This window comes from Quercus suber, unplaced genomic scaffold, assembly GCF_002906115.3.
Source record: "Quercus suber isolate HL8 unplaced genomic scaffold, Cork oak 2.0 scaffold_548, whole genome shotgun sequence".
Taxonomy (NCBI): domain Eukaryota; kingdom Viridiplantae; phylum Streptophyta; class Magnoliopsida; order Fagales; family Fagaceae; genus Quercus; species Quercus suber.
The window spans coordinates 68,075-95,016 of record NW_027069996.1 but is presented as its reverse complement, the minus strand read 5'-3'; the positions used below and the strand labels follow the sequence as shown (position 1 = coordinate 95,016).

The 26,942-nt window shown below is 35.5% G+C and overlaps 1 protein-coding gene and 1 long non-coding RNA gene across 4 annotated transcripts in view; one reads left to right on the top strand and one right to left on the bottom strand.

The window, feature by feature from the left end:
* Positions 1-3,170: 3,170 nt before the first annotated feature.
* Positions 3,171-5,219, bottom strand: LOC136063629 (uncharacterized). Its single transcript, XR_010625254.1, has 3 exons — positions 5,184-5,219; positions 4,427-4,634; positions 3,171-4,007 (listed from the first exon to the last, which is right to left on the bottom strand). It is a non-coding gene; the product is annotated as an uncharacterized LOC136063629 (long non-coding RNA).
* Positions 5,220-8,636: 3,417 nt separating this feature from the next.
* LOC136063628 (protein SWEETIE-like) overlaps positions 8,637-26,942 on the top strand; it is a 25,531-nt gene continuing 7,225 nt past the window's right edge. For 2 of the 3 annotated variants that reach the window (XR_010625253.1, XM_065764277.1), the window contains exons 1-6: positions 8,637-8,764; positions 10,709-10,832; positions 10,922-11,158; positions 11,276-11,365; positions 11,436-11,523; positions 24,297-24,360. Coding sequence is in view for 2 of the 3 variants with exons in the window: in XM_065764277.1 (XP_065620349.1) it covers positions 8,760-8,764; positions 10,709-10,832; positions 10,922-11,158; positions 11,276-11,365; positions 11,436-11,523; positions 24,297-24,360 (608 nt within the window). In the remaining variant the exon portion in view is untranslated. Of the gene's footprint in view, positions 8,765-10,708; positions 10,833-10,921; positions 11,159-11,275; positions 11,366-11,435; positions 11,524-24,296; positions 24,412-26,942 lie in introns of those variants that run through there. The other variant, XM_065764278.1, reaches the window with a different exon arrangement.

Sequence of the window (26,942 nt, the reverse complement as noted above, 5' to 3'; positions counted from 1 at the left end):
TACTTGGTCATGGAACATGTAACCGAATGGTTCAAGAAATATTTTAACATTCGGGTGAAACCATAAGTAGACATTTTGAGAAGATGATCACTTTGTTGGGTGCTCGCTTTGCAGCTGCATATGTAAAGCCTTTAGATCCAACTTTTAGTGAAGTTCCAACCCAATTACAATACCATCCAATTTATTGGCCACATTTCCAAGTATGTGTACTATTGTATATTTGAATAAGTGCTATTGTCTATAAGATAATACAATGCATGTGAAACTGAAAACTATTAATGTTTTTATTAGGATTGCATCGGTGCGATTGATGGCACACATGTGATAACGGTTGTACCAACTGATAAGTCAATTCCATACTTTGGAAGAAAGGCATATCCAACCCAAAATGTGATGGTTGCATGTAACTTTGATATGTTATTCACATTTGTTTTGCCTGGATGGAAAGGCTCAGCATATGACACCTCACATTTTTCTTGATACTATTCGTAAACAAAGTAACAACTTTCCAAACCCACGACAAGGTTTGTAATTGGTTAATCAATTGTTCATTATAATAACATATTGTGTGTGTGTTAATATAATTGAATTTTTTTTTAGGGAAATATTATGTAGTTGATTTTGGATACCCAATGATGAAAGGCTATTTGACACCATATAAGGGGATATCTTACCATCTTCAGGAATTTCAAAGGAGAGGTGGAAGCCCTAGAACTAGATGTGTGATTGAGTGCACTTTTGGTGTGTGGAAGAATAAATGGAGAATTATCAGAAACATGCCATCTTTTCCATTCCATATCCAAATACTTATTATATCTGCTATTATGGCTCTTCAAAATTTTGTTAGACTAAATGATAGGGATGATAGGGGCTTCATACATGTTAATCGAGATTCAATTTCTAGAAGAAAACATAATAGTGAAGCAGGTAGTAGTTATGAGTAGAACTCAAGATCTTTAACAGACCTTGAGATAGTGGTTCTTCGTGATTTCATTGCTAATTCCATTTGGGGGAATAATAATTAGTAGTTGTCTTTTTGATTTTATTTTGTAATATCATGCAGTAATATTTAAACTTGGGTTATTGGTATGTATTTTATTATCTTTTTATATTTTTATGTAGTACAATTTAAACTTGGATTACTGATATGTATTTTATCATCTTTTCACATTTTTATGTAGTATAATTTAAACTTTGATTATTGTTGTGTATTTTGTCATCTTTTTACATTTTCATTTTGTGCTTCATGATGATGAAAATTATTTAGACATAATTAATATTGATAAGAAGTCATTAATGGTAATAACAAATAATTATGACACTAAAAAGAAAAATTGCCCAAACATTATTAAAATAATACCAATAACATATATTATTATTATTAGTTTTTTATTTATTTTTTTTTATAGAAGATATAATTCTACTCTAGCCTAATCTAAATGTATATGTGTGTGAAACTCCCTCTTGGAGACTTGAATCCCGGCCCTTGTCTCCCACACTCCACAAACACTTATACTTGTGGAGTGACCATTGCACCAAGGGTGTGCGGTGAAATAAACTCCCTTATATATACATTGTCCTCTTTGGTAATTTATCCCTTAAACTGCCACTTTTATAAGTGTTAGTCAAACACTCAGCTTTTTCAAAAATCACTTTTTAACAGTTTTTACCAGACACTTATTTTTTTCAAAAAATACTTTTTTATATTGCACTTTTTGAAAATCCCATTTTTTCAAAAAGCCCAATTTTAAAAAGCTGAACCAAAATCACCGCTAAGACTAAGTGATTTTAAACTCCTCTATTTATTGGCATATAAATTTAGACGAATTTTGTGGCATATAATATTGTTACATGGGCACTTTTTGTAACATTGAGGAAAACATTATTATTATTATTATTATTATTATTATTATTATTATTATTTTTGTGTAGGTTCATATGAGTCTGCTGCATCAACCTCCCCTCCTTTGTATTTTATTTTCTCTTAGTAATGGTAAGTATTATTGTCATTTATTGGTGTTTTCACTTTTCATTGAAGACATTTAGAGTTTAAATAAATTTGAATCCTCTCAATTTCTTTTTGATATAAGATAGAAATTCTACTTTAGCATAATTGAAGTGTATATGTGTGTGAAGTTTTCTCATAGAGACTTGAATTTCGACTCTTACCTCCCACACCTCACAAGCATTTATACTTGTGGAGTGACCATCATGCTAACAGTATGTGATGGTCTCAATTTCTAATTCTAAATGAAATGGAGACTTGGAAAACGTCTATTTAATGGCTAAGATTTAAAGTGAAGTAAAGATATGATTTAGATAATGCCAATTCTCTTAAAAATTGATAAACTCTAGTTTAAGTTTAATGAGTGGGCAAAATCTAGATCCTACACTTACTCAACATTAAATCATAGCCATTAAATAGCACTCTCTATTTTACTTAGAAATAGAAAGGATCTTTATCCCGTTCTCAACTTCTCATTTGTAGCTATTGAATTAAAATTTAAATTAAAAAAAAAGGTATTATTCAGGAAATTTTTTTTTTTAGAAGAGTGCTTTTTGCACTAGCTGCATACAATTCTATTAATGAGTCATTTGCTCAACATTAAATCATAGCCATGAAATATACACTCTCTATTTCAATTGAAAATAGAGAGAATCAATTAACTATCAAATTATTTCCTCAAAAAAAAAAAAAAAAAAAGCCAGAAGAGTGCTCCACGCACTATTCTATTGCAAAAGAAAAAAAGAAAAAAAAAAGTTCCGGGCCAGACTTTAGACCCGACGGGCAGGGGCAGGGCAGTTACTGATCAATTCCGTATTTCCCTCGGCTCATTTCTCTCACGCTCTACTACTGTCAATTTTTTTTTTTACACCAAAGCTCTCTCCTCAATCTTGAATCTTGAATCTTCTTCTTCTACAGAGCAATTTCTCTGTTTCTCTCTGTAGCATTTCGTCTTCGTCGTTGTAGAAATGGCGAAGAAGTACGTGAGAGAGAACGTGCCTCTCTCGCGGTTCGGCGTGCTGGTTGCGCAATTGGAGTCCATAGTCGCCTCCGCCGCCCAGCAGCCTCCGGACGCTCTCCTCTGCTTCGATCTCCTCTCTGATCTCATCTCCGCCATTGACGAAGAGCCTAAGGTCACTTTCTCTCTCTTCTCTTCTTCAAAAGTATGTGCAAGAGGGATGAGGAGACGGTAAACCATTTATTGGTGCATTTCCCTTTGGTAGAGATTTATGGGGTTTGGTTTTTGCTCTTTTGGGGTGGAGCGGATGATGTCTAGAAAGGTTTTCGATCTTTTAGCATGTTGGCAAGGTCATTAAGGGCATCGTCAGGGCAGTGAAATATGGAGCCATTCTTCATCAGGGAAGTTTTCTTCTACCAATTTATTTGATTTTATCGTTCATTGTGTAACCTTCAGCTAGTATATCCTGTGTACTTGTTGATTTCTTTCCAATAATATTATTAATTATCAAAAAAAAAAAAAAATTATGCTTCCCAAAATATGATGCCCATGCCTTTTTTAGAAAACAAATTATCATACTTTATATATACCCAAGAGAAACATGCATTATAAGCTACATTAAAAGAATAATTAGAGTAAAGATTATAGGATAAAGAATACCAAAATATATTCTAACCTCTTGTAAACAATCATAAAAGTGACATTGAAATAATGGCATGTAGCTCCATGGAAATTTATGACCCTCAAACACTAACCTCCCTGCCAAAAGCACCAGACAATTGATCTGAAGAATGTTTGAGCTAAAGAAGAGCCATTCCATTCCGCTTTATGAAGATAGGGATAAAATTGATATTTTACCTCCATTTCATTAAAGGAATGAGCATTCCTCCCACTTTTGGAGGTCCAGGAATGCTTAGAACTTAGAAGAGATGGAATGGAATGGGCAATCCCTCATAGTCATTCCATTCCTTCCCACTAAACTCTCAAACAAGAGAATAGATGGAATATCCTATAATCTTTTTTATTCCATTCCTTTCCTCCCTCCTGAAAGGGATGGCTAGTGTATTAGGACAGCACCACCATCAAATCATTTTCAATAAAATCATTACTTGTGCCAAAAAAAAAATTATTGAAGAAAAAAGTAATAAATATATTATCATGTAATCATGTTCAAAAGCCCTAATCTGATCCCATGCAAGTGTCAATAACCACAGTGCATAATACACTTGAATTGGGTCATACATATCCACAAACCAAAAGTTTGCTTAACCAACTAAATCAATTCCTGCAGGCAGCAGTGCATCACCTTACCATATTGATTTTGTGCAATCATCAATAGGATATCAATTATTTGTGAACAATCAAATTGAAGATACGAATCAAGTTCAAAGGAATACGTACATAAGAAAATTAAAGTATACATGTCACTATCCAACCACAAGTTTTTAGTTTCTATGACCAACCTGCAACTCTCTGAGGCTCACTTTTCTTCCCATCAGAAAGAAACCCTTGGAGACTGCTCACTCTGGAGTATATCGAAATGGGATCTCCCTTAAATATAATCATTGCCATCGCCACCGATGCCAAATGTCGCACAGGCCGTCGAGCACCAAGAATGAGTAACGAATATAGCGCATCCTCACATTTTCTTTGCCACAACAATATAGACTCCTGAAATATATAAATTCCAAACCAAAATTCAAATATTACTAATCTCTCTCGCTCTCGCTCTCTCTCTCTCTCTCTCTCTCTCTCTCTCTCTCTCTCTCTCTCTCTCTCTCTCTCTCTACGAACAGCAAAACTCAAGCAATTAATCAATTTCATCACAAACGCATGATTTCAAATTATAAAATCCCAATCCAAAATGTTAAAACTGAATTCTCAAAATCGTTTTCAGTGCCACTGTTGTACTCAATCATAATGCCAACGCTCCTCTCTCTCTCTCTCTCTCTCTCTCTGTGCCAAAAACTCAAGCAATTAATCAATTTCACGACAAATGCATTATTTCAAATTATACAATTCCAATCCAAAATGTTAAAAACTGAATTTTCAAAACCGGTATCAGTGCCATTGTTGTGCACAATCATAATGCTAAACCTCGAAACCCTAAAAACATTCACAAAATTAGAAACAAGGCAATTTGAGTCTGATTCTAAGGAATGCATACAGATCCGGAAAAACAACGAAAGGTTTTGAAGAAGAGAAGAGAGAGAAAGTGACCTTAGGCTATTCGTCAATGGCGGAGATGAGATCAGANTACATATAAAAAGAATAATTAGAGTAAAGATTATAGGATAAAGAATACCAAAATATATTCTAACCTCTTGTAAACAATCATAAAAGTGACATTGAAATAATGGCATGTAGCTCCATGGAAATTTATGACCCTCAAACACTAACCTCCCTGCCAAAAGCACCAGACAATTGATCTGAAGAATGTTTGAGCTAAAGAAGAGCCATTCCATTCCGCTTTATGAAGATAGGGATAAAATTGATATTTTACCTCCATTTCATTAAAGGAATGAGCATTCCTCCCACTTTTGGAGGTCCAGGAATGCTTAGAACTTAGAAGAGATGGAATGGAATGGGCAATCCCTCATAGTCATTCCATTCCTTCCCACTAAACTCTCAAACAAGAGAATAGATGGAATATCCTATAATCTTTTTTATTCCATTCCTTTCCTCCCTCCTGAAAGGGATGGCTAGTGTATTAGGACAGCACCACCATCAAATCATTTTCAATAAAATCATTACTTGTGCCAAAAAAAAAATTATTGAAGAAAAAAGTAATAAATATATTATCATGTAATCATGTTCAAAAGCCCTAATCTGATCCCATGCAAGTGTCAATAACCACAGTGCATAATACACTTGAATTGGGTCATACATATCCACAAACCAAAAGTTTGCTTAACCAACTAAATCAATTCCTGCAGGCAGCAGTGCATCACCTTACCATATTGATTTTGTGCAATCATCAATAGGATATCAATTATTTGTGAACAATCAAATTGAAGATACGAATCAAGTTCAAAGGAATACGTACATAAGAAAATTAAAGTATACATGTCACTATCCAACCACAAGTTTTTAGTTTCTATGACCAACCTGCAACTCTCTGAGGCTCACTTTTCTTCCCATCAGAAAGAAACCCTTGGAGACTGCTCACTCTGGAGTATATCGAAATGGGATCTCCCTTAAATATAATCATTGCCATCGCCACCGATGCCAAATGTCGCACAGGCCGTCGAGCACCAAGAATGAGTAACGAATATAGCGCATCCTCACATTTTCTTTGCCACAACAATATAGACTCCTGAAATATATAAATTCCAAACCAAAATTCAAATATTACTAATCTCTCTCGCTCTCGCTCTCTCTCTCTCTCTCTCTCTCTCTCTCTCTCTCTCTCTCTCTCTCTCTCTCTCTACGAACAGCAAAACTCAAGCAATTAATCAATTTCATCACAAACGCATGATTTCAAATTATAAAATCCCAATCCAAAATGTTAAAACTGAATTCTCAAAATCGTTTTCAGTGCCACTGTTGTACTCAATCATAATGCCAACGCTCCTCTCTCTCTCTCTCTCTCTCTCTCTGTGCCAAAAACTCAAGCAATTAATCAATTTCACGACAAATGCATTATTTCAAATTATACAATTCCAATCCAAAATGTTAAAAACTGAATTTTCAAAACCGGTATCAGTGCCATTGTTGTGCACAATCATAATGCTAAACCTCGAAACCCTAAAAACATTCACAAAATTAGAAACAAGGCAATTTGAGTCTGATTCTAAGGAATGCATACAGATCCGGAAAAACAACGAAAGTTTTTTTTTTTTTTTTGATAAGTAAGAAGAGAATATTATTAATAAAAGAAAAGTAAGAGAAACACAAAGAGTTCATGGTAGTGAACAATGGAAAAAAAGAAACAACAAGACAAAAACAACCCCTAATCTATTCTAATAGAAGAAATAAAATTTGTAAGGGTAGAACAATCCGAGAAACCCCAACATTGAGACCAATCAAAGAGGGCCCTTTGGCAAAACTCTAATAACTGAACCACAGTTTTCCCCTCATCCTCAAAAGTTTGTCGATTCTATTCAGACCAAACAATCCACATTAAACAGCATGGGACCAAATCCCAAATATCAGAACTATGCTTCCCAAGCCAATGAAACCAACAAAATAATAAGTCCTCAACTGAACCTGGTATGACCCAATCGATCCCAAACAATCGAAGCATATACATCCACAAAGAATGAGCTATTGGACAAAAAAGTAACAGGTGATCCACAGATTCAGCATTACAACAGCACAAATAACAACGATTCGCCAAAGGGCGACCACGAAGCATAAGATTATCCAAAGTTAGAATCTGACTATGAGCTGCTGTTCACATAAAAAAAGCCACCCTATTAGGAACCTTAACTTTCCAAATACCCTTCCAAGGGAAGGTGGAGGGAGCTGCATTATGAATCTTATGATAGAAAGACTGAGTATCAAACTTCCCACTGCCATTAAGATCCCAGCAAAGCTTGTCACACCCTCCACCCCTAGGGATTCGGGTTTGGATGAAATGAAGAAGGGAGTAGGAAGCCGCCAACTCCCAATCATTGAAATCCCTCTGAAATCTTAAACTCCACACTCTGTCATTATCACCCACTGAAGGGTTTAACACATCAGAAATACAAGCCTCCTTATTAGTTGAACACAAAAATAATTGAGAATAAAGACTTTTAAGAGGGACATCCCTAGTCCACTTGTCATGCCAAAAAAGAGTATGAGATCCATCCCCCACCACAACAGAGAAATGCTTAGTGAAAGTTTCCCACCCTTCACTAATACTCCGCCATAACCCACATACAACACTAGTTCTCCAAAATAATGTTTCACTTCTTTAGGTTCTCCGCTGTAAGAATATTCCCAAAAGCAGCAACCCAAAGGTAAAAAGCCACCTTATTGGGGACAAGCAGTTTCCAAATACTCTGACATGGGAACTTGTCAGAATGTGAAGGAGCTAATGCTCTATGGTAAGAGCGAAACTCAAAACCTCTCTGAATTGAAGGCCTCCAGCATAGCTTATCTAATCCAACCCCCTCCACCTTAGTGGAATACAATAGATCCAAAAACATAGACATTCCAATTCCTAATCTTGAATTGCTTGATTGAAGTATAACTCCCAACGAATCAACCCATTTCTGGATTGTAAAAGATCCTACAAAAGCATCTTGGTTCCAAGCAATACGGTACAATTCAGGAAAAGAAAACTTTAGGGTAGAATCACCACACCAAACATCAGTCCAGAATTTTATATCATACCCATCATCTGCCACCTCAAATATGATAAAATGCGAAAAAGAGTCCCACCCCTTCTGATTGTATTTCCAAAGGCTTACCCCATGAGCACCATGGGCTGCCTTTGTGCACCAGCCTCCCTCCATAGAGCCATACTACAGAGCTATAACTCTTCTCCAAAAAGCTTCCCTCTGGACCAAACCGCCACAACCATTTTCCTAGTAGTACTTCTTTGAATAATCTGATTTTTCTAACATGGCTTAAGCATTATTTAAGCCTTCTGTCTTCTTTATGGTTTGCTGTCTATTTAGGCTTTTACCTAATCAGCCCTTCATTTATCTTTTGATAAGTAATGTTTCTTTCATATAATTTTTCTAAATATATCAATCTTTCTAGGTGCTGCTCAATGCCTGGGAGAATTATACAAGCATTTTGGGAGACGAATTACCGCAGGTTTATTTGAAACGACTACTATTGCAACAAAACTTATCAAGTTTCATGAGGTAGTCCATTCAATCTGCATCTCTATCCCTATAATTTTTTCCCCCTTTTAATAAGATACAAAACTCTCATTTAGAAAGGAATAGGTTGGTTATAAAAAAAAGGGTAAGGAATAAGTTAAGTGGTTAACACTACTATTCTGTCAGCTTTGGTCTCAGTTTGCTCTCAGTTGTTAGTCTGTAATGATTCTTCTGGGTACTCCCTGTTGGATTTTGAAAGTTTAAAATTTGACCATGGCACCCTGGAAAATCTGGGCCTAAGGAAGATGAGGTATTTTAGAAATGATATACTAGATATCATATTATTATTGTTTGGGGTGCCAGAAAGAAAAGGATATTTACTGCTGAAATTCTAGTTATGCTAAACTGAATGTGGGAAGACCGTTATCATAGTATCTTTGCTTTTTTTTGTGCTTTCAGTTATCAGCAGGGTGAGATTTTGTTTTGGGGCCTTGGTAATGTGGGTGTTTGATATGTGGAGTTGGGAGGTTTTTTTTTTTTTTTTTTTTTTTTTTTAAATAAAATTTTTGGGCATTTTTGACGTGGAGGCTAGGCAGGTGCCTAAAAAAAAAAAAAACCTTTTCTCTTTTGGGGTGGGGGAATTGTATTCTCCCAGGGTAGAGCTAGGGTTCGGGATGTTTGCTTGGGGCATTTCACACTTGGGTACATTTTTTAGGTTCTGTGCTTTATTTTGGAACGGTCCTCTATCTTCCTATCTTTCTTTCTTGTACCTTTTCTTCTCAACTAGTACAAAGTGCAAAAAAAAGAGAGGAAGAAGAATGAAATAACCTAGGGTATGGCAGGTGAAACAAGAGAAGAAAGGCTCGGCAGCATGTTATTTCTTTGAAATTCTCCTGAAGAAGTTCCTCGTTTAATAAAAAATGTCAGCAAGAGTATTGATTTATCTTTGTGTCCAAAGAAAACTTGTTCTGAGTTGAAAAGAAAGCATTATTGTTCTTCCTGTTGGTTTTTGTCCCATGTCAATATCTGAAGGCAAATCTGGAATTTGAGGAGATGAGGCAAATTTGTTTATATAACACATGTATTATTGTCAGGCTATATTGAAGTGTTATGATGCAAGTATTTATTCCATACATGTATTTATGCCTATAGGTATTCATGATTTTTTTTTCTCGGTGACAATACATTTTTCTTACTTAATTTTATATTTTCCAATGAGCCATAGCTCAAGTGGCACTTCCTCCTCCCATAACAATGGGATGGAGGGAGAGGTCATAGATTCATGACCCACTAGATGCATGTGTAACTTACCAATAAAAACAATTTTGTATTTGAACTATATTAGAGAAAAAGTTCTAAGAGAGGCAAGTGAAGTGTGTTTTTTTGATGGGGACATAAATCCAAAAGGATCTTTAACATTCTCCTCTTCCCCCTTTTTTTTTTTTTATTGGTGATTACATGCACTTGGTAGGTCTTCTTTCAAGAGGACAGGGTATTATTTTAGCTAGAGCTTATTGGCCATTTTCTTATTTCCTTTGACATGGGTTTCCTAGATAATTGCAACAATTTCAAGTCCAATTGCAATATTCTTTTCACAGTGCTAATACTTATTAATGCAAAGAGTGCTAGGGATGTGGGATTTTCTTGTCCTTGGAGATAACCAACGAGAACTAACGGTTTATGTGCTAACCAATATTTTGAGAGCAGTAGTGTGTGACAATAAGGCTTCCAAGGTAAACACATTATTTGAAATGTAATGGCCCACTGTCTTGGTCAACTTGTGAAGTAAACAAGGCTTCTTCCTCGGGTTTATAAGTATGATAGGCCTCATACTTGCTGGTTTCTTCAAAGCTGTAGTAATCCTTAGGTGCTTAACTAGGCTAATGATTAGAAAATTGAAGTATGGTTATTGAGTTTTTTAATTTATGTGTATTTATATATGTATGCACGTCAGTCACAAATGTAGTGGCCTACTGTCTTGATCAGCTTATGCAGTAAACAAGGATTCTTCCTGGGGCTTATGACTATGACAGGCATCATACTTCCTGGTTTCTTCAAAGCTGTGGCAATCTTTAGGTTCTCAACTAGGCTAATGACTAGAAAATTGAAAGTATGGTTATTGAGTTATATAATTACCATTGATACTTCCTTTGGTTTCCTTTGTTGTTTAAATTCTATCTTGTATTCCTTAAATTTCAGGACTTTGTGAGACAGGAGGCTCTACATATGCTTCAAAATGCTTTGGAAGGCTCTGGTGGTAGTGCTGCTTCTTCAGCATATACTGAAGCATACCGTCTTATCATGCGATTTGCCATTGGGGATAAGTCATTTGTTGTTAGAATAGCAGCAGTGAGATGTCTCAAGGCATTTGCCAACATTGGAGGGCCTGGTTTAGGCTTGGGTGAACTTGATAACTCAGCCACTTATTGTGTGAAGGCAGGTTTTCTTCTTTGTGACATTTTCCTGATTGATTTTTTAGTATTTAATATGTCAATCTTTGAGGTTTTGTTGTCATAATTTTCAATTTATTCTTTTTACTGCTACTCATAGTAGGCACTAGAGGATCCTGTTTCATCTGTTCGGGATGCATTTGCAGAAGCTTTGGGCTCCTTGCTTGCTCTCGGAATGAATCCTGAGGCACAGGTATGATATGTTGTGTTTAGAGGGATTCTCTCTTTGATACCTCTGTCTCACAGTTTGTTTTTCTTACTAGGTTCAACCAAGGGGAAAAGGTCCTTTTCCTCCAGCAAAGAAATTAGAAGGTGGTTTGCAAAGGCATTTAGCTTTGCCCTTCACAAAAGGTATAATCCTGCTGACGCAGTGTCACAAGGGCCTAGTAATCTTCAAGTAACCATTTATGTGGGCGTTTGGAAGTTTAAGGTTATGCTTGGTAACAGTTTTTGTTTTCTATTTTTAAAAACTTGTTTTGGGGAATATAAAGAAAAAACAATTTTCTTGTATTTTTGAAATCAAAAACATGTTTGGTTAGTTGATATTAAAAAAATAGTTTTTGAAGAAAAAAATAGAAAATACTAAAATATGTTGTTACAAGAATTTGAACTCTAATGCTAACTGATTAAATGAGACAAATTTATTAAATTAAATGCATATTTTCATTGACTTTTAAAAATTAGAAACTGAAAACAGTTTTTTACATGTTTTCAGTTTCCTTCACAAATTGAGTTTTGAAAACAATTTTTGTTTTTTGTCCATTTTGAGTTGTCAAACAAGTTCTTTAGTTTCAAAAATAGAAAATTGTTTTTGAAAATAGAAAATAAGGGGAAAATACAGTTACCAAACATACCCTAAGATTTTTTTTTGGGAATTTGATTTAGTAATGGATCTTTTATTGATGCTAGTATTTATAAATTATGGAATGTGTCTAGTAAGTTGTGTTAGTTTTTTTCCATTGTGTTGCCTAGTTTGGAAGTTGTAGTAATCATTTTGGAGTATTTGGTATAATGCATATATATTTAGACGAATGTGGTAGTTCAAGCCAAGTCATTTGTATTGTTTCCCTTGATTAATATTGTTCTAGTGGAGCATAGCTCCCCTTTATCCATTTTATGCTTGAGCTTGACTTATCGATCTCCTTTTCTTGTTATGCCTCTAAATCTTCTAATTATTTCTTTCTCCCTCTTCCACCTACATGATCTGCCCAAATCATGATTGCTTTTCTATGAGTTTAATAGTATCTTAGTTAACTTGTGTAGATAGTGCTCTTGAATGTTAGTTGTTTCTTATGTACTAATGGTTGACTGAATATGTTAGGAATAATTCAATTTTTGAAATGGTGGGCAGACGAATGTGGTAGTTCAAGCCAAGTCATTTGTATTGTTTCCCCTGATTAATATCGTTCTAGTGGAGCGTAGCTCCTCTTTATCCATCTTATGCATGAGCTTGACTTATTGATCTCCTTTTCTTGTTATGCCCTTAAGTCTTCTAATTATTTCTTTCTCCCTCTTCCACTTACATAATCTGCCCAAATCATGATTGCTTTTCTATGAGTTTAATAGTATCTTAGTTAACTTGTGTAGATAGTGCTCTTGAATGTTAATTGTTTCTTATATACTAATGGTTGACTGAATGTGTTAGGAATAATTCAATTTTTGAGATGGTGGGCAGAGGAAGTTTACAACTTTCTTATGTGCTAATGGTTGACTGAATATGTTAGGAATAATTCAATTTTTGAGATGGTGGGCAGACGAATGTGGTAGTTCAAGCCAAGTCATTTGTATTGTTTCCCTTGATTAATATTCTTCTAGTGGAGCATAGCTCCTCTTTATCCATCTTATGCATGAGCTTGACTTATTGATCTCCTTTTTTTGTTATGCCTCTAAATCTTCTAATTATTTCTTTCTCCCTCTTCCACCTACATAATCTGCCCAAATCATGATTGCTTTTCTATGAGTTTAATAGTATCTTAGTTAACTAGTGTAGATAGTGCTCTTGAATGTTAGTTGTTTCTTATGTACTAATGGTTGACTGAATATGTTACGAATAATTTAATTTTTGAGATGGTTGGCAGAGGAAGTTTACAACTTCACTTTAATTGAGAAAATTGAATGGGGTTCGGTCCCATGATTGGGTCAAATGATGAAAGTATTATTGTTTGGGTGTAATTATTATATGCATGTGCATCTTGTTGTGAAAAGAAGATAACACATTTTATAACATTCTCTCTCTCCCCTTCATATTTACTTCTCTTCTTTTCTAACATAAGCAAACAATTTTATAAGTGAAGTGGCGTGTCTAAATACAATTGTAGCTAGTGATGTAGGACAAATTAGGGATTTTGTCTATGTATGCTTGTGGTGGGTTTAGGGATAGGAGTATTTGTTGATCTATAGTTTAGAATTGTGAAGAAATGGTTACGGGATTGTGGTAGGAACTAAAAGGTGGATTGATGTGTTATTTTGATGGCTATCTGGTACAAGAAAGTATGTGGGGGGGGGGGGGGGGGGGGGGGGGGGGGGTGTTTAAGGTTTTGATAGGTAAAAGAAAGAGCATGATTTGGGGTTGTAAGGAAGACGGAAAAGAGAGAATTTTTTGGTTTTTAGGGGTTGCATGAAAAGTACCTGTGAACAATACCATAAGGAAGAGAATCAGAAAAGAGAGAAGAAGGGGAGAGGAACACATAGAGGCCAACATGCCTCAATGCTCAATTCACTCAATATTTTTTGTCTCAACAATTCAGTTCTTGATTCTTATCAACGGAAGTCCAAATGGATTTTTTGTTAGTTTAAGGGGTTTGAGACAAGGCGACCCACTATCGCCATTATTATTTTGTGATAGGAATGGAGGCTCTTAGTAAGATTCTGAATAAAGAAGTTGAGGGGCAATATCTGGGGGGTTTTATCGTCAATGGTACCATCAATGATCCACTTAATGTCTCCCATCTACTTTTTGCAGATGATGTGTTGATTTTTTTTTTTTGTCAATCTGACACAGATTCTTCATTTGAAGTTGTGTTGGTGGGACTGAAGATGAACTTGGGAAAATCAAAACTTGTCCCTATGGGTGTAGTTCCGGACATGGAGGAATTGGCTTATATTCTTAGGTGTAAGGTCTCTCATTGCTAATGAAGTACGTAGGTTCTTATTCTCGAGAAGATGCAAAAGAGACTGGTAGGGTGGAAGAAGATTTACTTTTCTAAAGGGGGTCAGGTCACGTCAATAAAAAGTACTCTTTCTAGTTTGCCTACCTATTCACTTTCATTATTTTTAGCCCTGCTAGCATTGCTAGGTGAAATGAGAAAGTGTAGAGCGATTTTCTTTGGGGTGGTATAGTTGCTGAATTCAATTTTCATCTTGCAAATTTTAAGATGGCGTGTGCCCCTATTCAGTAGGGTGGTTAGGGTGTGAGACATGTAGTGTTGTTCAATTGAGTGCTATTGGGGAAGTGGTTGTGGCGTTTTGCCACAGAGGAAAATGCTTTGTAGAGGAATGTAGTGGTAAGTATTGGAGTGATTGGGGTAGATGGTGTTCAAAGGAAAGGAGGGGAGGGGAGGGGAGGGGAGGATACAATGTTAGTCTCTGGAAGATTATTTATTTATTTTAATAGGTAGTCTCTGGAAGTTTATTAGAATGGGGTGAGAGCAGTTTTCTAGGTTTATCAACTTTGATTAGTGGTGTGGTGATGGGGCGTTGAAGGATTGATACTCCGATTTAGTATTTCTCAGAATAAGGAGGTGGCTGTGGTAGATTATATATGTTGGAATGCATTAGGATGTTACTTTTGGTGTGGGATTTGCGTGGTTGGGAGTTGGAGGTGCTGGCAGACTTTTTGGACCTTATTTATTCAATCAAGATTAGACGGGATGCAAAAGACTGAATTTGTTGGAGATCTACAAAGAGTAAGTATTTTTGGGCAATTTCCTTCTATAGGCTACTTTCTAATGGGGATGGAGAAGTTTTTGGAAGGTTAAAGTTCCTCAAAAAGTAATTTTCTTTGCTTGGGATGCTGCGGTGGGGGAAGGGTTATTTTTCTAGATCAGTGTTATCTGTGTAAGAAGGCTGGAGAGACTATTGATCATATACTACTGCATTGTGATTACGCTAGAGAGTTATTCTCTTGTTTAGTGTTTATTTGGAGTGCACTGAGTCATGCCTTGTCAGGTTGTTGGTTTGTTGACTGGTTGGATGGGGAGGTTTGCAAAACATCGGAGTGATGATAGTTGGAAGGCTGTCCCATTGGGTCTTATGTGGGCCATTTGGTGAGAGCAAAATAGAAGAGCTTTTGAAGGCATTGAACGATCCACAAAATAAAGATGCTTCTCCTACATTCTTTGTATGAATGGATAGTTGTTTTACTAGGCAACCCGATTTCCAATCTATTATAGTTTCTTGACTGTAATAATTTGTCTAGAATTCTCCATCTCAAGATGTGAGAGGCATACTGGGTGGTGTTCTTTATTGTCAATAAACTTTTCTTACTTATCAAAAATATCAACTCTATCTCCTTTGAGTACATAGAGCACAAATATACAGAAGGACTTTTTTCTTGTATTAGTAGTATTAGAACTCCTAGTTGGACTAGTAAACTAAAAACCTTATAAAAGAATAACTTAAAAGAAAATAAAACCTCAGATACTAAGGAATTCCTAGAGAATTATAGACTCAATTAAACTACAAAAATTGACGATAGCTAATAATAGATTTTTATATAGTATTGACCATAGCTAATAAAAGAAAAACCTAAATAAAAATAATTTTACCCTAAGACATATAACTAGACCTTTAAAACCACAACTTTCACTTTAATTGGACTTTACGCGTGAACGCCATACATTAAATCTTGAATGGGTGAATTTGTGAAGTAGTATCAAAGTAATCTTCCATGATTGCTTCATTTTCCCTTGGTTGGAAGAGACTCTCCTCTAGTTTTAAAGTGTTGAAGTATAAGAACCTTTAAACTTGAAATTCACACCAACCCTTCAATCACTTTTAGAAGCATTAATGATAAATAATCTTTCTTTCCTACCATATTGTTAAATTCATTTGGAATAATAAAATTATTGTTAATGCTTGTTGCACACATCCATACACCCTTGGAAATCTTGTTTTTGTTATAATTTTGAAATCGTAAAAACATGATTCAACAATTTAACTAAAATTGTGTTCTGAAGACATGATTTCAATTGACGTGATGCACACACTCCGTACACACTGGTGTGTAATAATCAGCTCTCTAAAATTAATTCTTGAAAGCCGTTTTATCTTAAAATTCTTTTTAGATTTATCTATAGCAATAACTTCAATATCTTCCTTGGCCTTGACTTTTCCATGATCAATTTTATGCTCATCTTGCTCCTTTGTGATCTCCATTGTCCTTGTAATGCTGTCTTTTGGTTGTTCTTGAAGATGGAGATTGTGGTGAATAATAAGGCTGAGTTTCTCTCTTTAATACTACACCTTGAGGCATTAAACCAATCCCCAGTTGAGTTTGCTGTGTTAGCAAATTGTTAGGGTCATATCCATCAAATTGTGAAGGGATAACGCGTAGAAAGGTTTGCCAACACGGGTGGAGATAAGCTTGGGTCTAAGTTAGAATATCTAAGTTCTAGATATGTTGCTATTCTATCAAGATATTTAGCCAAAATAGCTACTTCTAGCTTGTCCAAAGTTTCTTGCATAGTAGACAAATCTTCTTCTAGCTTTGCTTCCATTAAAAACAACCTTTCACACAATTGGTTCGAAGTCTTTGTTCTTTCATAGTCTTGAGAAAAAGCCTTAAAATGGATCTCTAATTCTGCATTACTTACCATTATCTTGATGAGAAATTTTGTCAAGTGGTTACCAATGAAGATTTCAACAAAGAAGTTGTGGTAAGATTTTGGCTTCTAATTGACTTAGGACAAATTATGTAATCCGTCAACTTATGCTTGGGCTTAGTGATACGATTATTTGTGGATCTATAGTTTGGAATTGTTGAAGAAAGGGTTGTGAAATTATGGTAAAAATGGTTTTTTGGAAAAAAAAAAAACCCTGTTTGGAGATTGTGGTAAGAATTAAAAGGTGGTTTGGTTAGTTATTAGATGACTATTTTAAGGGGGTGATGGTTAAGAAGAAAGTATGTGGGGTTTCAGGGTTTTGATAGGTTATAGAAAGTGCTTGATTTGGAGTTGTAAGGAAGAAGGAAAAGAGAAAATTTTATGTTGTTTAAAGGCTGTCTAAAACTGTACATGTGAACAATCCCCTAAAAAAGAGATGAAGAAATGAAAGAAGAGAAAGGGAGAAAAGAACACACAAAGGCCAACATGCCTGAATGCGCAAAACACTCTTTTATTAATCAATTCTATCTTCTTTGAGTATATTTAGCACAAATATATTAAAGGACTTTTTCTTGTATGATTAGTATTAGACTCTTAGTTTGATTAGTAGTATTAGGGCTCTTAGTTTGACTATTAAGCTAAAAACCTATCCAAAAAAAAAGTTGGACTCAAAGAAAAGAGAACCTAAGATACTAAGGATCTCATTCAAAATTCTAAACTCAACTAAACTACAAAAATATCCTTTTTATTTTTTTGATAATTAACGAAAGTTTATTAATAAAAAAAGAGAATACATAGGTACACTAGTGGTGTACTTGAGTAACAATTTATCAATCTCTCAAATTACAATGCTCAAACATATCTAATAAATTAGAACAGGAAAGAGAGTTAAAAAGTAGTACTCCAATCCGGTAAAGAGTGAAGAAGAAGAGATTTAATCTTGAGTATAGACTGTTCACTTCCCTCAAAGCATCTCACATTCCGTTCCCGCCAAAGACACGCATTCCGTTTTTGTCAAAGCATCTCGCATTTCGTTACCAGTTTTAAATGAGTTTACGGTTGCTATCCTGGAATGTTAGGGGATTAAATAATCCTCAGAAGCGAAAGGTATGTAAAAATCTTCTCAAGGAGTGGAAGTGTGATATAGTTTGCTTTCAAGAAACCAAGCTATCTTCTTTAAATTCTTCAGTTGTTCGGAGCCTTTGGGGTAGTCCATTTCTGGATTGGGTTGTTCTAGATGCAGTCAATACAGGAGGGGGGTTGTTACTGGTTTGGGACGAGAGTTTTTGATAAAATTGATTGTGCTGTTGGTTTGTATTCTGTTAATATGTTACTGAAAGGGGTTGCAGATGATTTTGTATGGGCTTGTTCAAGAGTGTATGGGCCTAATGAGGATAATCTGCGAGGTGTTCTGTGGGAAGAACTTTCAAGGATGCACTCCACGTGGAATGCGGCTTGGTGTGTTTTTAGGGACTTCAATACCATTCGATACCCGTGTGAGAGACTTGGTTGTGAGGCTTTTAGTCCAACTATGTTTGCTTTTTTTGACTTCATTGAGGCTAATTACCTTGTGGACTTACCCCTTGAAGGGGCTTCGTTTACTTGGTTTAGAGATTCGGGGTCTGCTTCTATGTCAAGAATTGATAGAACCTTGGCATAGGTGGATTGGGTAGATCACTTTGGAAACGTGTCTCAAAGGGTACTCCCTCGGGTAGTTTCTGATCATTGCCCTCTTTTGGTGGTGGCGGGTAATGTTAAAAGAGGTTGGAGTTCCTTTAAGTTTGAGAATATGGTGGTTGAAAGAAGAGGGTTTTGTAGAAAGGGTTCGACATTGGTGGAATGGGTATTGCTTTTCAGGTTCTCCTAGTTTTATTCTGGCATGTAAATTAAAAGTTCTTAAAGAAGACTTGAAAATGTGGAATAAGGAGGAATTTGAGGATCTAGCATTTAGGAAGAAATGTCTTTTATCTGAATTGTTGGGTTTGGATGCTAGGGAGGACTTGTCTGGTCTTTCTCAGGACGATCAATCTCGTCGTATTCACATTAAAGGAGAGATTGCTCATCTTGCCTCTTTGGAGGAGATTTCTTGGAGACAACAGTCTCGGATTTTATTTGTGAAGGAGGGGGACAATAATACTCGCTTCTTTCATTGGGTTGCAAACTCCCATAGAAGAACTAATCATATTTGGGGTATAGAGGTGGATGGAGTCCTCTATGAGGATGAGGAAGAGGTGCGGTCTAGGGTGGTCAATTTTTATCAAAGGTTGTACACTGAGTCAGTTTCTTGGTGCCCTTCTATGGACGGTTTAGAGTTTGCTAGAATTGAGGAGGATGAGCGGCTTGAATTAGAGAGGGATTTTTCTAAGGAGGAAGTGGTAAAGGTTCTTCATGAGATGGAGGGTGATAAAGCCCCAGATCTTGATGGTTTCACTATGGCTTTCTTTCAAAAATGCTGGAATGTAGTGAAAGTAGATGTCATGGCATTCTTTGATCATTTCCATAGGAGCTCAGAGTTTGAATAAATGCTTCTTTCTTATCTCTGATCCCCAAAAAAAATAATGCTGCAAATATCAAAGATTTTAGGCCTATAAGCTTAGTGGGCAGTGTGTATAAGCTGTTGTCTAAGGTTTTAGCTAACAGATTGAGGCGGGTGCTAGATAATCTTATTTCGGAGTCATAAAATTCTTTTGTTGGTGGCAAACAGATTTTGGATTCAGTGCTTATTCCTAATGAATGTTTAGACAGTAGGCTGAAATGTTGTACTCCGGGTGTGATGTGTAAGCTAGACATTGAGAAAGCATACGATCATGTGAATTGGGACGCTTTATTTTATCTGTTGGAGAGGATGGGCTTTGGGGATAGATGGAGGAGATGGATAAAGACTTGTGTCTCTACCGTTCGCTTCTCAGTTTTGGTTAATGGATCTTTTGCTGGTTTCTTTGGTAGCTCTAGAAGTCTCAAACAAGGCGATCCTTTGTCTCCCCTTTTCTTTTTGTTGATCATGGAGGTTTTAAGTCGTATTTTGAAGAAAACTGAGGAAGGGAGTTTCATTAAGAGTTTTCATGTGGGTCATGTTAATTCTACTGGTATCCGGGTTTCTCACCTCCTATTTGCTGATGATACCATTCTTTTTTGTGATGCCTCTAGAGAGCAGATTCTTTCTATTAGGCTAGTTTTGACTTGTTTCCAAGCTTTTATTGGTCTAAAGGTGAATGTGTGGAAAAGTGAAATTGTCCCTATTAGGGAGGTGCGTAACATTCAGTATCTAGCTAATATCCTTTAGTGCAGGGTGGGCAGTTTGCCTATGATTTGCTTGGGTATGCCATTGGGTACTTTGTTTAAAACAGCCTCTATTTGGAATCCGATCCTTGAGAGGATGGAAAAGAAGTTTTCATACTGGAAGCGGCTTTATTTGTCCAAGGGTGGTAGACTCACCTTGCTGAAGAGTACCCTTTCAAGCCATCCGACGTAATACCTTTCCCTTTTTACCATCCCTAAAGCTGTGGCGACTAGATTGAAATGCATCTAAAGGAACTTTTTGTGGGGTTCATCAGTTGAGTGTTTCAAATATCCTTTGGTGGCTTGGGAAAATGTTTGCTTACCACGTGAGTTGGGTGGGTTAGGAATTCGGAAGTTGGTGCCTTTTAATCAGGCCCTATTAGGGAAATGGCTTTGGAGGTATGGCCATGAAACCTCGCATCTATGGCGAAGGGTCATTGCCATGAAATATGGGGAAAGAAAAGGGGGTTGGTGCACTAGAGCTTGTAGTAGGGCTCATGGTTGTGGATTATGGCGGAGTATTAGTGAAGGGTGGGAAATTTTCGCTAAGCATTTCTCTTTTGTGGTGGGGGATGGTTCTCGTATTTTTTTTTGGCATGATAAGTGGACTGGTGATGTTCCTCTCAAAATTCTTTATCCTCAGTTATTTTTGTGTTTAGATAATAAGGAGGCTTATATTTCTGAGGTGTTAACCCCTCTTGTGGGTGATAATTACAGAGTATGGAGTTTAAGTTTTCATAGGGACTTCAATGATTGGGAGTTGGCAGCTTCCTACTCCTTTCTTCATTTCATCCAAACCCGAATTCTTAGGGAAGGAGGGTGTGACAGACTTTGTTGGGATCTTAATGGCAGTGGAAAGTTTGATACTCGGTCCTTTTATCATAAGATTTGAAATGCAGCTCCTTCCACTTTCCCTTGGAAAGGAATTTGGAAAGTTAAGGTTCCTAAAAGGGTAGCTTTTTTTATGTGGACATCAGCCCATGGTCAGATTCTAACTTTGGATAATCTTATACTTCGTGGTTGCCCTTTGGTGAATCGCTGTTGTTTGTGCTGTTGTAATGCGGAATTTGTGGATCACCTATTACTTTTTTGTACGACAGCTCATTCTTTGTGGATGTATATGCTTCGGTTGTTTGGGATGGAATTGGTAATGCCAGGCTTAGTTGTGGACTTATTATTTTGCTGGTATCATTGGCTTGGGAAGCATAGCTCAGATATTTGGGATTTGGTTCTAGGATGTTTAATGTGGACTATTTGGACTGAATGGAATCGACGGTCTTTTGAGGATGAGAAGAAAACTGTGGTTTAGTTATTAGAGTATTGCCAGCGGACCCTCTTCGATTGGTCTCGTTGTTGGGGCTATACGGATTGTTCTACCTTGTTGGATTTTCTTTCATCTATTAGTATAGATTAGGGGCTGCTTATGGCTTTTTTTTTCTTTTTTCCTTTGTTCACTACTGTGAACTTTGTGTGCTTTTCTTGCTATTCTTTTATTAATAATATTCTTTTCTTACTTATAAAAAAAAAAGATGTTTGCTGAAAGGACCTTGCCATGCTGAGAATAAATCAGTGATACTCTTTGGCATAACCCATAGAAGACCAAACAAATTCCACACCATTGTCTAATAACTCAAAAGCTATGGGACAATGAAGAAGAAGATGATTCACCTCCCCACTCCTTTTGCTCATATAGCACCAATCCACAACAGAATACCTTTGTTCCATAAGTTATCAATAGTCAAAGTTTGTCCTGAGGTTGCAGTCCAAGAAAAGAAAGTTACCCTAGGAGGAATCTTTGAATGCCACATGCGCTTCCATGGAAAAAGAATGCCAGGAGTTGAGGAAAAGGAGAAATAGTACTCACACTCCTTAAAACCCTTACTCTTTGCTAACTTCCAACAAAGTTTGTCATGTCCCTCACCCTTAAGTGGCATAGAATATATTAGGTCCATAAAGGCAGTCAAAGTTTCCAGCTCCTAGTGTTGGATTGCTCTAGAAAATTGAATATCCCAATGCAAAAATATCCTTAATTTGCAAGAATTGCAAAAATTACATATTTAGTCCTGGATACAAAATTGACCATAACGAACAAAATAAAAGTCCAAATAAAAAGCTGTTTAAACCCATGACACATATAACTAGGCCTTTAGAACCACACAACTTTCACTTTAATTGGATTTCACATGTTGGCCCCATATTTTGAAATTTGAGTTGGCAAATTTGCAAACTAGTAATAAATTAATCTTCCATGATTGCATCTGCTTGATGTTCCTTTCCTAACGTTGTCATTTTAGAATTGGATAGGCAGTTAATGTTAATTATTTTGAAAGGAAGGTAATGTAACTGCATCATGGTCATTCAAAATAACTGGGAAGAATGTACCTGATAATGATTATACTTGTGGAAGTGCAATGTGGAGATGGTGAATGGTCTTCAGCTCTACCGCATAGTAAATTTTGAATTGGTGTCTATTTTTGCCTTTTTAGTTGTGAATTGGGTTCTACCCAAATCAATTTATCAAATGTGTTGACGTTTCTGAAATTGGAGACCTCTTCTAGTTTGGAGTTGCTTCTTTTCACTTATTATTTTCTTGACAATTGGCATATAATAGGTTTTTGTTTAATGGAGTGGAGTGGAGCATTAAATTTCTGTACACGTTAGATGGGCTCATATGACATAATGAAGATACTCCTATATTTTATTGACTATTACACACTTCTATTTGCTTTTTTGTTTATTGTTTGTCCTCATTTCTCCTCTCTTGGGTACTTCTGTGCTTTTAAGGCATTTACTTAATGTCTTTAATGAATTTTTTTATAGAAAATGACAATACTTGTCTTAGGCTTCAAGTAAAGGGACATGCCCTCTCCCTGATCATGGTGATACTAATAAGACTTCAGTTTGGCCAGTAGTGTTGGGATTTTGTGGACATCTAAGGTCCCTATATATCTGTTCCTTGTACAAGGTGAGTTGGTCAATTGTTTCTTTTGATGTTATTTTTCTAGGGCGATTTGGTAGATAATCTGCAGTTGATCTGGGATTTATTGGGTTATATTTTTCTTGTCATAACTAGCATATGGCTATAAGTAGATCAACTGGTTATTCAGGACTTACTTTGTAATGTCTCTTGGTGATCTTGTGGCTGTTTCGGATAGCAAAAGAGGAGTTGAGGGCATTGCCTCTGTCTGTTCGTGGCTCTTTGGTGTAGAATATTATAAGGTGTGGTGCTGATTTTATTTTAATTACCAAAAAAAGAAAAGAAAAAATAAGAAGAATGAGGTGATAGGTAAATGTGGCCAACTCTGATTAGTCTGTTGAGAGTCCATAGACTTTAAAAGTTTTGGATCAATGCTTTGATGTTGTTGTAGAATGGGTGAGGAGACTGTGGTGCATCTCTTGCTTCTTTGTCCTATGGCTTGAGAATTGTGGTTTCTTGTGTTTGCTTTATTTAGAGTATCATGTGTAATGCCAAAGATGGTTATCCAAATGCTGACTTCATGGCAAGGAAGGTTCACTAATCACAGGAATATACATATTTTGGAAGCATGTTCCTTTGTGTATTTTGTGGATTATTTGGTGAGAAAGGAATAGCAGGATCTTTGATGGTGTAGAACCTTCATTCATGTCATTAAACAGTATATTTTACTTTCTTTGTATGATTGGATGATTGCATTAGGCAACATCCCTGTTGTACCTTTTTTTTTTTTTTTTTTTTTTTGATTTCGTAGATTCATTACATCTCACTTGTAATTTTAAACTACTTGTTTCATTGACTATATTTAAATAAAATTATCATTTACTTGTCAAAATATTATTTTCATCTAGTGAAAAATGATATCAATAAATCTTTATTACTTATCAAAAAAAAAAAATTCATCTGGTGAAAAATGATTTATTTACCTTTTAGAGAAAAAAGAAAAAAAGAAAGCTTCTAGGGGTGGGGTAATGGGCTAATCCTTTACAATTGTGTAAGTGCAAACTTCTTGGCATTCAACTGTTTCTCACGTATTGTTTAACTTGCAGCAAGTGGAGCTCGCTCTAAGGATATACGAGTTGGCTTAACCTTGTCTTGGTATTCTTTTTACAGGTAGATTTTGCTGATCATATCTGCTCTCTAACACCCCCCTCCTCCCAAAAGGTTCCAAATATCTTCTTCTTCTTTTTCTTGTGGTTGAGAGGGTTTGCAATTTGAGTTGATTTTTCATTTACTTAGGAATACGCTTGTGTAACTATTCTGCATTTTTGCATTTGTTACCCGTTTTGCATCGAGTATCAAATAGGCTGTTTGTCATTCAGTTGTTCAAAAGAACAAACTGTTTCATTCTAGTCTATTATCAGACTAACATGTGACAATTCTCTATGTTTATAGGGTTTATAACTAGTAATAGTGTGAAGTGATTTTATTTTAATGTTTTGGCTGGAAATGATAGTTAGAATTATGATTAAGTGATTAAATTCACAATTTCCTAATAGGTAAAGTTTTTAGGAGAATCAGTAATTTAACATGGTATCAGAGCAAGGGGTCCTATGTTTGATCCTTGTGTCCTCCACTCTACCTCTCATTTAAAATCCCATGTGTTACTCCTCATCTATTAAAAGGTAGGTTGAGCCTACACGCGAAGGGGAGTGTTAGAAGTATGTGGTTAAATGATTAAATTTACTATATTCTAATAACTTAAACTTTTGGAAGAATCGGTAATTTAACATGTTATTAAAGCGGGAGATCCTGTGTTCAATTCCTTTATTTGCTCTACCTCCATTTAAAATGTTAAAAATTCCATGTGTTGAGCCTCACCTAGTAAATGGGAGTTTGAGCTCACACATGAAGGAAAGTATTAGAATTATGATTAAGTGATTAAATTCACTATTTTTTAATAGTTTAAGCTTTTGGGAAATCTGGTAATTTAACATATACCACTTTAAAGAGGATTCCCCACTTTGGTGTATACTTTCCAAATGTTCCAAAATACCCTCACACTAATAATACAATTTTAAAAAACTTAGGATAATATGGTCAAACCATTAAAATGCATAATTTTCAAAATCCTAAAATTTAGGCTTTTTTTTTTTTTTTTTTTTTTTGGGGAAAAATCTTTGCAGTAGGAATTCTTGATGTCCTTTTTTATGTAGTCTCCAAAAAAAACCTCAGAATTGTTTAACTTAGCTTTCCTAAGTAATAAAGACAAAGGACATATAATTAAGTTGATATATAACCACACCATAACCTATGAAAATTCAAAAGCCATTTTCAATCGGTTACACCAACTTTCCCACTAATAAGCAGTTGCTGTAATTTAGAATCACACTCAAGCACGTCTCTCCACTCCCCCTTTCTGTTTCTAATCCTTCCTAAAAAGAATGGAACCACACAACCAAAAAATGATCTCCCCTACAATCCTTCATCATCATTCCAAGAAATTTAACAACACAAAATGCTTGTTTGGTTTCTCACAGAAGTTCACAACTAGACCCCTGATAATAACTCCAAAAATCCCAGCAAAGCTGCTGGCTTCGTTGTGTATACTATCCATTTGACATTTGTGGTGCTGACTTTTATTACTCTCACTCCCTTGACTTTTCCATGGAACTTTGAAGGCACAAACTCAATCAATATTGATGAATAATTGTTGAATTTAAAAGCTATGTCTATATTTGTGAAATTATTTTATAATATTGAAATACAATTTTAAAAACTCATTTGTACATCAAATTTTACATGCTTTTATGAGTTCCGGTTAGTTTAATTAGTAAAGTCTCTGATGATTGACATCTTGATTTGATGATAAATAGCATAATTATTATAGAAGTGGATGCTATAGGTTGAAATTTAAACAAATATATATATTTTTTGCAAGATTTAATTTCTATAGCAACTCTTGATATCATCTATGCTTCTTGGAAAATTTTGAGCATCCCTACTAAAATATAGATTTGTTTTTTTTGTTGTTTATATATTTTTAATTTTTTTATTATAAATTATTATTATTATTTATTTTAATTTTTTTTATTAAAAAAAATAAAATGAGTTGCAGAAATAAACCTATAAAAAAAGCTCTTGTATTTGACAGAATTTTGAAGTACATAAGAGAGAATCTGTTTCATTGTAAAAAAATTAAAAAAATATATAGATGGAAAAATCTAACCTAAAACATTCAATTTAAAGAACATGGGCAAACAATGTTGAATTGAGTGAGACAGAAAGACGTGATCTTAGTTTTTTTGAGGCCATCCCCATTATTTAGTCTAATGTATGGAACACTTCAAGTCATAAATCTGTACTATAATCCCTTTCAGAGCTCAAAGTTTGAGCCACAACATTCTAAATCTCCTTGGCAGTTTGCAATAGCAGGTATTCACTACTAATTTCAGGTTCCATAGATTGCAAAAGCTGACATTTTTTTAGACTCCCACTCATCAGAGGTGGAATCATTTGTCTAGGCTCAGGAATTGCTCTATTAACATAGCCTATTTTCCTCCTACTTTTAAGAAGGTGATCGAGCCAGGAGATTATGTCCATCCAATTTAACTGTGGTAATTTGAAAAGTGGGGTTATCAGTGGGAATAGTTGACTGAACCACAACTCCTATTTGTCTAGTTTCTGATGTTGCTTCAGACCTTTTTCCCCCCAAAAATTGGTCAATAAGCAAAGAAGCGGAATAACAATTGCTG